At 40.5% G+C, this 15,621-nt stretch overlaps 2 protein-coding genes across 5 annotated transcripts in view; one reads left to right on the forward strand and one right to left on the reverse strand.

Annotated features, from left to right (window-relative positions):
* The window catches only part of LOC137617259 (sex determination protein fruitless-like), a 111,610-nt gene that overhangs the window by 94,006 nt on the left and 1,983 nt on the right, over positions 1-15,621 (forward strand). For all 4 annotated transcript variants that reach the window (XM_068347239.1, XM_068347240.1, XM_068347238.1 and 1 more), the window contains exons 7-8: positions 57-185; positions 668-792. In XM_068347239.1, the coding sequence (XP_068203340.1) occupies positions 57-185; positions 668-792 (254 nt within the window). The remainder of the gene's footprint in view (positions 1-56; positions 186-667; positions 793-15,621) is intronic.
* Positions 2,804-15,621, reverse strand: part of Arp5 (Actin-related protein 5) — a 77,508-nt gene continuing 64,690 nt past the window's right edge. The window contains exon 14 of the mRNA XM_068347236.1: positions 2,804-6,030. The gene's annotated coding sequence lies outside the window, so the exon portion shown is untranslated. The remainder of the gene's footprint in view (positions 6,031-15,621) is intronic.

Here is a 15,621-nt window from a genome sequence, read left to right on the forward strand (position 1 = left end):
AAAGGTATATTTATGCTTTGCATGAAAAAGCTAATGTCCTTGTTTTCCTTTTGCAGGTGTAGCAACTGAGAAAACCTCATTAAGTTTGAAAAGTGAAGATGAAGTCCCTTTGCCTGATGGAGAATCCGAATCTGAATTTAGTAATCACGACAGATCAAATCTTGGAGTTGATAGTTTTAAAGAAAGTAAGTTAATATAGTCTCAATTTTTAGGTATTCTTTTTATGATTAATGGACAATTTATGAGAATTATAACTTCCTTTTCATATAGCAGTTACTTTCTTCACTATGGTTGTCTTTGGAATTATCACAAGCTAAAAGGCTTCTGTTGTATTTTTTTTTTGGCATATTGTTTATGAATTAAATTATTTTTCACATTTCATAATGAAAGGCCTATTTTATGATTTTTTTTTGTTTGTTAATTTATATATATAATTTTAGGTTGCTATGACCTAGAACCTCACCTTTGAAAGTGTCAGAAAACTAATTGATATATTTTTTATTTACTATAGTAATGCCATTCCTTTCCTTTGTGCAAAATAACCTTTTTTATCTTATAAAATTTCAAATGTAAAATATTTTTTTTCTAGTATTGTACTGTGTATTTATGTTCAGTATCATATTTTGTATGTAAGATGTTGCAAGATTATTTTTTTTCTCATCTACAGTAGATTGGCCATCTGGTGAGAATTTATCCCCGTTACCATTAAACTATAACAAAGGAGGCTATCCTGTTTGCAAAGTATGTGGAAAAGTCTTCAAGCATCAGGGATCCTTGGTTGCTCATTATCAGGTTGGATGTTTTCTTTAAATTTGGTATATGACATTACAGTACTTGTTTATGGTATTTTACATGAATTTTCTGCCAGTCTGTTCTACATAATTGGTGGAGGATGGTCAACACCATTCATTCCTTTTAAATGTAATTTAAGCTTGTCTTTGGAGTTAGGGTTAATTAATTCATTATTATTACAAGCTGGTTGGAAAAGCAGAATGCTATAATCTCAAGGGCCCCAATAAGGAAAGCAACTCAGAGCAGTAAAGAACTGGATAAATAATAAAAAGCCAAGCATTAAGATAAAAAAAAACCATTAAAATAATTGTTTCATCACAAATACAAACCCTATGCTATTCATAGGGATATGCTTTTGGCGAAGCTGAAAGATGAGCCATGGAAATTTTGTCAAGGGATAACCACCCCAACTGCTAGTTAGCGGGGAGGGGTAGCATGTAGGAGACTACCCCGTTCACTCACACAGGTGGGCTGAGCACCCACTTTTCTTTCTGGCTTGGTAGAGGAAGTACATACTGCTGCTCTCTCCCACAAAGACTTTCCATTTGATTGTCTAACACTTAATTCTGTTTTACTTATTCTAAAACTACTCGTATGTTTTTAGATATATTTAACCTTTTGTTACAGTTGCTGTTTTTTTAACAGTGTAGTACGGACTTGGTCTACACCGTAAGGGGGTTGTTATTGTGTTGATACTCCTTCTCTCTTGCTATGCCGCTCACCCTCTTATGTGTGATTAGCTTTTTGTGACAGAGCAGTCTCCCTCTCCAGAAGATTCTACTAAACGTTCCCCTTCCCAGGTCCATTTGATGGAAGAATTTCTGACCCAACTTCACCTCGGGTATGCTCCTGGAAATGTCTTTTTGAACCTTCAGGTTCAAGTCACTGTGTTCCTTTGGGTTCTCGTGATGGTCTCGCATTGACCTTGCATGACCGAGATCCTCGGGTCTCCCATTGCGTTAAGCCTTTGGACTCTCGTAACCTGGGACTTTCAGGTCCTTAGGGCTCCTGTTACGTTGAGCCTTCGGGCTATTATGACCTGGAACCCTCGGGTTCACGTTGCGTAGAGCCCACGGGCCTTCGAGACCTGCGTTACGTTGAGCTCTTCGGCTCTCGTGACACTCGTCGCTTTGAGCCTTCGGGCTCTCGATGACCCTCGTTATGCTGAGCCTTTGGGGTTTTGTTACCCTCCTTATGTTGAGCCTTCGGGCTCTCATAGCCCAGAGTCTCCAGACTCGTCGCGTAGAGCCTCTGGGCTCTCGTGACCGGCATTACATTGAGCCTTTGGGCTCTCGTAAATCTCGTTTTGCTAAACTTTCGGGTTCTTGCGACACGCTGAGCCCATGGGCTCTTGTAACCTTAGACCACCAGGTACACGTTACACAGAGCCCTCTGGTTCTCATGACACAGAGCCTTCAGGTTCTTGTTACTCTGAGCCTTAGGGCTCTCGTGACCCTGAGCCTCTGGGCTAAGGTAAGGTTTGCTTCCGGGCTTTTGTAACCGTAGCCTTCGGACTCTCGTTGCTTTTGAGCCTTGGGGCTCTCGTGACCTCAGGCCTTTGGACCCTTGTCATTCTGAACCCTGAGGTTCTCGTTACCCCGAGCCTTCGGGCTCTAGTCACATTCAGGCTACGGGCTCTCGTTGCGTGGAACCTTCCGGCGCTCAAGACTTCAGGCCTTCGTCATGTTGAATTTTTTAATTTTCGTGACATTGAAGTCTCAGACTCTCGACTACGTTGATCCCCCAGGGTCTCGTAGCCGGACTACAGCTGTCTACGCTGCAGTATTGCGTGATGGAGCAGTGTCGCATATGTTACGTCACTCTACAGCCCTAGCAGCTTGTTGCTTTGCATCAGCTTCTCAGCGTCTTGTTCTTGTCAGCTCCGTTCCTTTCATCTTCGAATGAACGACCATCACCCTTCCCCACCCCTCCCACCAACTAGCGGTTGGGGTAGCAGGCGGCTTGTGATCGTCTCTGCGAGATCAGCGTCAATCTCGTTACGGCCGGGGCAAAAGCAGAGCAGAAAGAATTTTTACATTCTAATTAGTTCATTCCTTCTGGTAGGTCTTTGCCTGCATTAGATGGTGGTATTTCTCAGTAGCGAGAAAGCTTTCGTTGGCAACCCCATATGAGAAAGCATTCAATGGCAATCCTATACGGACCTTTCTAGTGTATGTGTTTGTGGAGTCCAGGGCTAACAAACCCTTTCATACGAGATTACACCCTTTATGTTAACCTTTCATCAGTGAGAAGTTTTACATAACTCTTAAAGGAGTTTGTTAAAACTCTATAAAGGCCGTAAGAACTCCTTCTGGGGTACATGCACTCTCTTCAAGACAAACACCTTCAGGTTATTGTCACAAACATGGTTTCTACTGATTGCTTGAGTCAGCCGTAGGCCGTCATTGGGCACAATGAATTCTTGTTTAACATGATAGACTTGTGAGGCCTTTTATTATTTTTACCCTTACAGGGTTATTGTCTCAAGCCTTTAGTCCCAAGGGAACAGTGTTAGCTAATGTTTACGAACCATAGCAACAACCCCACCCACAAGCACAAGGGGGTCAAACAACTTTGTCGATGTATGAACGTTGGCAAGCTTCGCCCACAAGGAGGATAGGCAAACTAACAGCAAGCGATCTTTCTGCCGACAAGGACTTTAGACCATCTTACAATTAGAACTCCGTTCTAATAAGTTATAAGTGTTGATGGCTATATCCCTTATGGGAAACCAGGTTATACATTACTCTTCAACCTTCCCGTAGCCAGACATACTGCATTTGTGCGATCTGTCCTCATATGCAGTTCCTTTCCTTCTTTCCGATCGAAGGGTTTAACTTCTAAAAAGACTTGGACCGAAAACTTCTCATAAGTGAATCCATTTCCTAAAAGGGAACATTCAATACTTATGCCAGTTTTAGCGATTGGAGACGAAGAAATGTGTCTTCGTCTTTCATGGAAGGAGAATATCTCGGTTACGAACGTTTTCAACATTATCCAACCAAGTTCCGGACATGGCAATAATTTGGGCTACACCTTATGTTCGTCCAGCTCCCTGGTCTGTGTTACTGGTTTACCAATCTGTACCATAATTACTCGGCCAACCACCACTAAATTGATGGCAGTTGGAGGGAGGACAGGACCTTCCCCCCTTTTATAACAGAAGCTGCAATCAATTGCACGTCTTGACATCAACTTGTAATGTTTTCTTGCTACGCAATCTCTCCACACCTCGGGACGAACCGAGGAGCATCGATTTTCTCTTGAGAGTCAAGGTCGCTTGTTCCATTCGAGGGAACTTGCTAGCCCTTAGGGGAGAGGAACAACAGTCACAATCTCTGGTTATTGTTGACCACCCTACGGGGTAATTGGTTAACCAGGTAGCCCAGTGCTCTTCCCATTTTCCGATGATCGGAGAGGGAAAATCTTTCCTCATGGGTCCACTGGCACCTCAAGTCAAAGTGGAATCAAGCAAGCGTTTCCCCTGTCACCCTGGTTCAATTAAGTTCACAAGAACTGACGGACCTCAGATGGTGGGTGACAGACGAGAACCTCTGCAAAGATGTTGATCTTCTCGTCTCCCCCCCTTTGGAGCTGATGCTCTTTTCGGATGCATCAAAAGAAGAAGGTGGGGGGTCATATGCCATACCAAACCATAGCCATCCTTTGGTCCGAATCAGAAAGGTACCAGCATATAAATCTCTTAGAGAACCATCTAACAGTAGAAATAATCAGATGGACAGAAGACAACTCGGTGTCCCTATCCACTTGCTTCATTCCGGACAACAGGAATGTGCATGCAGACAATCTGAGCAGAGCGACTTAGATAGCGGGCTCTGAGTAGTCTTTGAAATATCTAGTAGCCAGCAAAGTGAGCGGGGTAGTCAGCTAACCCCCTCCCCTCCCCGCTAACTAGCGGTTTGGGTGGTTATCCCTCACTAAAATTACATGGCTTGTCTCGCAGCTTCGCCGAAAGTATATCCCTATAAATAGCTCCAGGTATGTATGTTCGGAAAAATACAAATTACTCACAAATTTGTCATAGTTAAACATAAATAACATATACTAGGAAACAGATTCATGTGACCCTGGTTTACTTATGTGGTGCACTTACGGGATTATCATTTTAATCTCGTACCAATGTTCCTTCAACCCCTAATTTTACTTACTTTTTAGCCCTCTACTTTAAATTTCTTAGCAACGTTCCTTCAACCCCTAGCTTCACTTGCTTTTTAGCCTTCTACTTGACTTCTCTCCCTGCTTTCTGTCTTCCATTTTGCTTTCCAACCTCTCATTACCTCATAGTACTACTAGGGTGTCCCCCATCCCCTGTTGAACCATGGGAGTTCAAGTGCCGGCTATGGGCCATATGGCCCAAAATATTCACCAAGACCAAGCCAATCAGTAAACCAACAATAAAGCTCTTCCACCAAGTGCATACCTAATAAAAAATCATTTACGGTATATTTAATATATATTTGTACTTTTTCATAGTATGGTATAGTGCAATCAGTTATTCATACTCATATGCTACAATAAGTTTGGTATGTTATAAAATTCCTGGCTGTAAAGGAATATATTTCTATTGAAAATACAAACTTACCATACACAACAGATTGGCACAAAACTGTAGTTTGCTGCCATTGTCAGGTAGAAAGATTTTTGTGGTTTTGATTTGTTAAGGGATAATTTTCACAGCTTTCTCATGACAATATTTTGATTATTTTGCACTGTTCATTCATTCCTTGTAATATTTTCTTATTGTTGAAGTTTTAACTTCATCTTGCTCTAATTTTTAAATATTTAAAACTTGTAAATAAGCATTAATTACATAAACATGAGAGTATTTTAATAAATTTCATTACTAGCCAGTTTGAACTAAATGTTAAACATGGTTTTATTTTTCACAAAATTCATATAAACTAATTTATTTGATAATTAAATATTTTTTAAAATACATAAAGGGGTTAAAAATTTATACACAAATTTAGTATTATATATAAAAGTAATAATATAATTAGATTTATTAAAATAATTTGGTAAATATTACAAGGGTTTTCAAGTATATATAAGATATTACATAAAATTAAGGGCAGAATAATTTGATAAATCATCACACTTTTTTTTTTTAGCTTTATGAAAAGAGTAAATGGAAGGATTAAAAATATTGTAGTGTACTCCTGGTTTTAACATACAATACCTTTGTTTAAATAGGCCTCTGAGTCAAAATGGTGGTACCTGTAATTACATAAGATATGAATTAGATTTACAAAATAAATTGTCTACAAAATTAACATTGTTAGTGTAAAGTCCAAAGAATGATTTGTTATTAGTATTAACAAAGTTGAATATTTTAAAGCTATTTTTCTGTGCAAAAGTGAAAGCACTGAATATTTTAAGTAGACCATTAAAGAAAAATTCACATATAAACCCATTAATTTTAAAATGTATTATTCGCTGTGAAATGAATGAATAATATGTCTCCTATATACACTCACTGGAATGCTCTGCCTATCCTAATACTGTTATGCCCAAACTGAGTCATGAATGAAAGTTGGGAATGATTTCTTTATCTTTAATGGAGATGTATATGAAAAGTGTCTAAATCATAACTCACTTCACATGAACCCATTAATCATAAAATACCTGAATAGTAATTGAGGAAGAGAGGATATAGTAATTGAGGAAGGGAGGACGAGAACAAGACCAACAAGAAGGCTAAATGCATTGCCCACCCCTTTTACAACTTGTATGAGAGTAAATTGCGTGGATCTCCTGGGCCCTCGATTTTTGACTGCTTGGCTCTTTGATGCTTTTGTATAGGGCCGGGAGATCACCTGAGATAAGTGGTTTTGGAAATTTGATACTCTATAATATTAAAAGCCTAAAGAACAAGGCCCATATTTCCTTTCCTGCAAATAGAGATCCTCGGTACCTGCCCTCTACTGCTACAAGCAAGGGGAGGATGCAAGAGAGAAGAGTTGTAACACCAGTATGGCCGAACTTAGTAATTCTAAGTAAAGGAAAGACCCAAAATGACCAGATCTCAAGCGTGTCATGAGGCCAAATTGTGCATGGAGTTTTCTTCACCTCCCAGTTGATGCTAAGATCAGGAAGAAATCCATCTCATTGTGAGGCCTAGGATGTAGGTGTATAAGGTTCTGGTTAAGCTACTCCAAACCAGAGCCAAATTTCATTTGGAATGTTATGTTGCAGCCCTTGGAACTGCCTGTAAGAAATTTTTCAGTATCTGACTTCTGCCTTTAACCCATGCTCAACATATGAAGTTGGAGGGAGTCTCACAGATCAGGCCAAAGGTTGCATGCAAATTAAAAAAGTATTTCCAGCACCTTAAACTTGTGACTATGAGTGCACTGAAGGACCACCCACAACTGCCTTAGCCTTACCATTAGTAGGAAGAGGACTTCATTGTCTCCTGCTCAGGGAGTAATCTTATCCTTTTGCACTATTTAGAGAAATTAAGAGCTTTATTGCTATATGAAACAGATCCTCAGGATAGGAGTTTCACAAGTTCTCCAGGTGGTCATGTTGTCTGACATCATCCTAACATTGATATTCCAGAGATGACTTTAATTCATGGAGGCTAAAGTGAATTAAGGACACATTCCTTACACTAATATCAGACACACTTGTGCCCATTCATTATTCATGACCCCCACTACAGGTCATATGGTGTGTGTGCCCCACAGGCCTGTTAAGAGGAATCTGTGAAAAAAGTACTTCTGGGTTAGATGGAATCGATGGGACTATTTTCAAGTTCTGTCTCCCTACTAGAGGATATCTACCACATACCCCTGTCACTGGGTCTGGGATGTCTGACCCCAAGATGCCAATAGTGTCAGCTTTACCTAGGAGCTCTGGTGCCATATTGCCTAATGCCACTTCTTCTGGATAGGGCAGTGTACCATGGGAAATGGAAAAGCTGACATCAGCTACCTGCATATTTCCTACCAAGGACTTTATTGTATCCTGTAAAGCTCTGGAGGAACAGGTCCAGTCTCATTTTTTTCTGGTTGGTTTGAAGGTCCAAATCAAAGCAGGGGTATAAAAATCCCTGACCAGATCCAGGAGAGTGGAAGCCAGGATCATTCGGTTGAATGTTTAAGGATATTACTAAAGTCATCACCCTTGTGGATACCTTAGGGCCCATCATTAGACCACAGTATAGTCCCTTTAATTGGAAGACTGGTTGCCCAGATGAAATGCAGAAATTTCTGGAAACTGTATGTATATAAATGTGAAAATATCACTCTTGAAGATCTAGAGAATCTGGTCATTGGACTTACCCTCCCAATTCAAGAGAAATTACTTTTATAACACTGATGAAACTCCTTTTGTAAGGTTCTGAACTTGTTCACTAACCAAGTGTGGTTTGCACTTAACCTTCTGAAGTGTGAGGTGCCTCAACTCTAGGAATGCAATGAAAGTGCTGGCACAGCAGATACCCAGGGTTCTAAGAAATCCCTCAAGGAGTCCCTTCTGTCCAACATGACATTTGAGAGGAGGTAGATGGGCATATGAATGCAGGATAAAAGTAATTCCCAAAGAGCAAACCATGCTCCTAGCTTAATCTCTTCAAAGCTGTTCGTCTTGTCTCTGGTGGAACCTGTGGATTTTCTTCTAATAAAGCAGTAATCTAAAGAGTAAGTTGGCCAAGGCACTAGCAACCCATTGAGATACTACTAGTGTTATTGGGTCTTTTGACTGGCCAGGTAGTACTATATTGGCTCCTTCTCTAGTTATGGTAAATTTTTTTCCTTTTCCTTACACATACACCGAATAGTCTAGCCCATCTTTACACATGCTTCTCTTTTCTCGTACACCTGACAACATGAAGATCAACAAAAGATTCTTCTTCACTCTATTGTAACTGTTCAATGGCTACTTTCCACTTGGTAAGGGTAAAAGAATCTCTTTAGTTATGGTAAGCAGCTCTTCTAGGAAAAGGACACTCCAAAAGTAAACCAACGTTCTCTAGTCTTGGGTAGTCCCATAGCCTCTGTACAATGGTTTTCCTCTGTTTTTCTGTGTTGGAACCCTTGGGCTTATAGCATCCTCCTTTTCTAAGTAGGGTTAAATCTTAGCTAGTTATAATAATCTGCAACTATACCCGGCTACTCCGGGTTTATCCCCAATGGAGATTCAAATCCTCTTGCAATGCCCGTATTTTCCTATCTTTATGGACGTATGGGTGTTCTCCAACACCTTGATGCTCATAAAAAATAACTTGTGGGTAGCCCAAAGGACTCTTTGCCAAAGTCCCATTGCTAGGAACTCCCACTGTAAAGCCCTGTTTGTTGAGATAAAGCCTTTATATTATGGGAAGGCTGAAGAAGCACTGGTCTGTCTGTCTTAACATTCTGGAACCTCTGCCCTCCTGGGGAGTTTTTAATCAAGCAGAATGTCTGTCAAATTGATTATTAGCTGAACAGATACCCCCCTTGACAGAATGCCTTTTGAATCGACCATTAGTCAATCAGATACCACTTGACAGAATTGCTGTTGCATTAACCATTAGCTGGTCAGATACTACTTTCTGGTGTCCTTCAATTTTGAAAATACTGTAGATCCAGCCCAATTCATGATAAAAAGAAGCTTTGTCCCTTTTCCTACTAAACCATAGAGCTTCTGGAGCATCATTATTGGGGTCATCTATGACTATACCCCGTGATGTCAAATCTTTTCAAGTCAAGATGCCTTGGCTAGGAAAATAACAAGCTTTCAGCATTGGGCCACAGGAGATTGGATAATATTAGGTCATGTCAAATGCAGCTTTACTTTTCCCTGCATGATCATTTGAATCTGTTGTATAAAATACACTTAAACTAGAGCCCGGTAACTAAAATAATTTAGACTTCTTTCACTCCCGGTTGACCTGCACAACCAGTGTTGTTGATTCTAGTAACTGATTGATTTGCTGTTCACTGCAGGTATTTTGGATGCGATTGCAGCTTTTGACTTTGTGCAAATACAACTGTCATAAGAAACTCTGATTTCCTCGGTGTTGTGGTCATTAATTTTTCATCCTGGATGTCATGGTACCATGGCTGGCTTCCCTGTCTGTGTTCTGTTATTGCTGTGGTCATGGATCCAGGCATCTGCTGAATCTTGTCTAAGAGCATGAAATGCTCCCTACAAGGAACAGGGGAGCTTGGTCAATTCCTGCATTGATTCTTGGAAGCTGTCAAATATAATCTACTTGAAGAAAGGGCAGGTAAATAAAATTCTTCAAGACCTCTTTTATGTCCAGTTTGCTTATATAGCTATAAATTATTAGTTCCAGTAACCTAATTATTGAGTCACTGTTCACTGCAAATCTATGTAGTGGAACCTCTACATACGAATGTCCTAACATACGAATTTTCCAATATCCGAAGTAAAATTCGACCAAATTTCTGTCTTGACACCCGAAGTGTTGCTCCAACATACGAAGTAAATAATACGCGTACGCGTGAAATTTTCTTGAAAGCGTCAACCGTGGTTTGTTGTTGACGCCGCTAGACGGCAGCACATCAAAGGGACGCCAATCGAGCGTCGCCTTGATCAGACCTCTCATCTCGTGCGCATCGTGGGGTTGTTCTTTATTCGCTCCGTTATTAAAAGTGTTTTTTATCTTCCTTTTTCACGTATTGTTTTCTGTTTTTCGTAATCATGGGTCCCAAAAAGCTTAGTTTCACTTCAGGAAGTAGTAGTAGTGGTGAGAAAAGGAAGAAGTCAATGCTTTCATTAGAACTAAAGCAAGAAATAATAGAAAAGCATGATCGAGGTGTGCGTGTTAACGATCTGGCTAAACAATATGGCCGGAATATGTCTACGATCTCGACGATCCTAAAACAGAAGGCAGCCATTAAAGCAGTGAAACCTTCGAAGGGGATCACGATTATTTCCAAACATCGTAGCCCTACCCTTGAAGAGATGGAACGCCTCTTGTTAATATGGATCAAGGATAAGGAGATTGTTGGTGATACGATCACTGAAACGATCATTTGTGAGAAGGCCAGCGCTATCTACAGTGACTTGAAGGCGGCGGGCTCTGGGGGTGACGCGGGGGAGAGTTCAGCCGATCCTACGATGGAGGAATTCAAGGTGTCTCGAGGTTGGTTCGAGAAATTTAGGAAATGTACTGGGATTCATTCAGTTGTTCAGCATGGAGAAGCTTCGAGTTCGGACACCAAGGCTGCTAAAGACTTTGTTAAAAAGTTCGAAAGCATCATGGCAGAGGAAGGCTACGTAGAGCAGCAGGTGTTCAACTGTGATGAAACTGGTCTATTTTGGAAAAAGATGCCTAGTCGAACGTACATTACCGCCGAAGAGAAGAAAATGCCTGGACATAAGCCAATGAAGGATCGGTTGACTCTTATGCTTTGTGTCAACGCCAGCGGGGACTGCAAAATTAAGCCTTTATTAGTTTACCATTCCGAAAACCCTAGGGCATTTAAAGGACATAGAAATAATAAAGACCTGCTTCATGTTCTATGGCGTTCTAATTCTAAGGCTTGGGTTACTAGGCATATCTTTGTGGAATGGGTAAACGTAGTTTTCGGCCCTGCTGTCAAGAAGTACCTTCAGGAGAGGAATTTGCCTTTGAAGTGCTTGCTTTGTTTGGCCAATGCACCCGCTCACCCCCCCCCGGACTTGAAGATGATATCATCGACGAATACAAATTTATAAAAGTGTTGTATCTTCCACCGAATACTGTACCACCCCTATCCTCCAGCCCATGGACCAGCAAGTCATCTCTAATTTTAAGAAGCTCTACACCAAGCACTTATTTAAGCAGTGCTTTAATGTCACGCAAAGCACCAACTTAACTTTGCGTGAATTTTGGAGGAGCCACTTTAATATCGTGCACTGCTTAAAGATCATAGATCAGGCTTGGGAGGGAGTAACTCGTCGGACCCTGAATTCAGCTTGGAAGAAGCTTTGGCCTGATGCTGTTGCTCCCAGAGATTTCGAAGGTTTTGGCCCCGAGAATGAACCTGTGCTTGCCGCCGAGGAAGACGTCGAAGAGATTGTATCCCTTGGCAAGTCCATGGGTCTGGAGGTGGATGAAGATGACATCACCGAGCTCGTCGATGAGCATCATGAAGAGCTCACCACCGAGGAACTCAAGGAGCTGCAAGCCATGCAGCATGATGAGTTCCAAGCGCAGTTGAGTGAGTCGGAGGAGACCGAGGAGGTAGGCCAAATCTCAGGTACGGCGGAAATAAGACAGATGTTGGCATATCATCAACACGTGGTTGATTTCATCGACAAGCATCACCCACAGAAAACTTCAGGTTTGCCGTGTAGTTGCGCAGTTCGATGATGTTTGCTTAACTCATTTCAGAAAAATCCTCGGAAGCCGTACCAAGCAACTTTCACTCGATAGTTTCTTTTAAAAAAACCTATAAAACTCTCTAGTGATCATGATGAAAAGAAAGAAAGTGAAGCAAAGAAAAGGAAGACCGAATCGAGTGAAAGTGATGAAAATTAAAAATAAGAAAAGAAAAAAATTTAAAAAAAAATATAATTATAAAAAAAAAAGAAAAAAAGAAAAAAAATAAGCTAAGTTAAAGTACACGTAGTGTAAGTTATCGTAGGTTATCATAGTTGCCGTCCCTACCTCCTCGCTGATCTTCCGTCTCCTCCTGCGTAGCAGTCCCTACACCTGCGCTGGCCTGTCGCTAAGGTAAAGTGTTAATAAAAACCCCTTTTTATTTATTGTTTCTTTATTATTATTCTTTTTTTAGATATTCCTGTAATATTCAATTGTATTAATGTTATGTGTAATTATGTGTAGCCATTTATTAAGGAATTATTATGGGTTTTTAGGCTGAGGAACGAATTAAACAAATTAGCGTGTATTCTTATGGGAATATTTGCTCCAACATACGATCGTTTTAACATACGAAGCAGTTTCTGGAACGAATTAAGATCGTATGTAGAGGTATCACTGTATTATTGCACCTCTTGACTTGCTCAATAGTGACTTCCTTGGTGCTGCAGTCGTTAATGTTTTAGGTCCTAAGAATCCATGGTCCTGTGGTTGGCTTGCTAATTTGTTCAATGTTATTGCTCTGATCCTTGGCACGGGCATCTGTGTACCATTTACTGGTTCCAGTAATATACTCGGTTTCCATCCATGACCTTTAGCCAGTGCAGTGGTGTAATCATGGTAATTAGGAAACCTGGAAGTAAGTTATCAAACCTGATTTGATTTGGTGGAGGTGTGTTGAATCGGTCACAGAGAGACATACACTGGTGTAGATACTTCATGCAGACATCTGATGCAAAGGCAGCATCCATAGGTGGAACACCCATCAGTTGGACTGAAGAAACTTTGTGATGTGCCTGGAAAATTCTGAGAAAAGACCTGGTTATGGTACCGGGTCAGTTCTCGGCAGTCACACCTGAATAAGAACCTTCTACAGTCATAGAAATTAAATTTGAAAACTTCAAGGCAAAGGACATAAATTAGTAGCAGCACTTATGGAATGTTTTGCATTATAATGCTTGCTTCACACATTCTCGATTATGGTTCCCGATGCTGATTTTTTGCTCCATCGTAAAAAAAATTCCCAATTTTCCACGATTATGTGCGATTGGAGGGCCCAGATCGAAGTCACAGGCCGAAAATCTGGAATCATCGGGGACCACGCTACGATTGTAAAGGTTTACGATGATCGGTTGTGTGCTAGGGAAATTAGGCCACGCCCCCTTTAACGATGTTCGGGAAGTAGCACGATCGTCGTAAGAAGCGATTCGATTTTCAGCAGCCGTTAAACAATCATCCGAAGGTTGCAACCGAGGCTATTTTTTTCAACGAAATTCGTGCGCACATTTTGATCATCGTATTCTAGGTTATGATAATCTAAACGCTCTTCGATGATCAAAGACACATTACGATGATCAGATAATGCATGGCGCAGTTCGTTAAAAATTTCGACTAATGGCAATTGTCCCGACCATTTAGCGCGGTGCTAAATAGTCGGCCCACCGCGCTAAATGGTCGGCCCCGTTTGGGCCACGTGGTCCCGCACCACGAGGCTCGCCCGGTTTCCCAACATTCGCACCAACCTCGCCGACGTGACAAAAAAAAAACCCTTCGATATTTGGCCATTACACCTTCGATAATCGTAATAGGTTGCCAACTACCAATTTCCTGTCTTCGGGAGCAATCTGGAGCAAAATCGTGAATATGTGAACCCAGCATAAGGCCGGTTAAGATACTAACATGCAAGTGAACATCCTCTTGAAGGCAAAGGAGAAAAAAGTACTGTATACAGAATGCAAATATAATACAGTAATGGAAGTTATACTAACATACAATATAAAAAACAACTAGATGGGAGCAAGGTTATCAAATGGGACCCAAAACATACACTATAAGTACATAGAATGACTTAAAATAAATAACTATGAAGGAAGTCTCCTGATATTAAAAGAGGAATAAACTTATATTAAAATACAAAGGTATAATACAATACAAAGCAATACAGTAGTATTATTACCAACTTAATATTAGGGATCAAAACACTGTCCACAAGAAAAAAAAATCATACACTACTTGATTAGGACTTTTTGCTCATGTCTAATGTTTAAAGTTAGAAAACACAAAACCTTAGCTTCAGATAATTGATGAAATATACCCAAAACTGATTTAAATGCATCTTTTTAGTACTTTGGTCTCCAGTCACACCAATTTGATGTAAAAAATTAACCCCTATTTGTCCTAAACCACCCAGTGGGGTGAAACAAATAAGGTATGTATGAGGTTGGGTTTACTATAATACACTGCAACAAATACAGTATGTATGAGATTAGGTTTAATATGAAAAATAAGTTTACATGTAATGAGTAGGGACTAATTTTTTCAAGTACAGCCTTACTTTGCCATGAAAACTGTACTCTTTAGATGACCCTAAAATGAGAAGGACCATTCATAAATAGCCAAAGCAAACTGATACTGCCAATGTGTAATGAAAAAGGCTGACAACAGAGGATAAAAATTGGAAGTAGGAAAAAGACAAATTTCCTGATATGTAAGAAAGCAAATGAAATGATGAATACATAAGACAAAAAGCAAATTTGGTGGGAGATACATGCTTGGAACACTTTTTATGATTTTACCCCAATAGGCTCCAAAGGAAAGGTGTCTAATGATCTGTGAATGCAATCTTTCAGATAGTGAACCATGAGAGTGGCTTACCTCTTCAGAATGCTGGAACAAGACCACGGATGGGCTTAGGCGATGCTTCACCTGAGGATCTGTATGCTCTTGTGATACTGTCCAGAAATGCTATTTCCTATTGGCTGAGAAAGACAATAACGAAAGCATACAGATTCTCCATAGAAGCATCACCAGGGGCACCTCTAGAGCTCATGATATACGTGGTCTTGGCGCAACCCTAGCGTGTTCATGAACCACTCGGTAGCCCAAGTTTTCAGAGTGAGCTTTGCTCACAAATAAGTTAGAAATTTGAGGTCTATGATGGGCAGTTCTTTTCAAACATTTAAAGACTGCTCTTATGGGACAGAGTAAAAGATTATCCAGGTCATCAGTTACCTCTTTGTGAGACAGGATAGTGAAAGAGTCAAATCTGAGATAATTTACGCCCGGATTCTGAGTTTTGGTCACAAACTCGGGAACAAAAGATAAAAGTTAGTTCCTTCCACCCTCTGGAGTGTGACATAAGATGAGATAGCCTAAGAAGTTTGCTGACTCTTGCCTGAAGCTAAGGCAAGGAGAAAGATGGTTTTCAGGGTAACATCCCTGTCCAAGGCTTTATGCAAGGGTGTATCTGTGGGCTCTCTTTGTCACATCCC

This window comes from Palaemon carinicauda, chromosome 23, assembly GCF_036898095.1.
Source record: "Palaemon carinicauda isolate YSFRI2023 chromosome 23, ASM3689809v2, whole genome shotgun sequence".
NCBI lineage: Eukaryota > Metazoa > Arthropoda > Malacostraca > Decapoda > Palaemonidae > Palaemon > Palaemon carinicauda.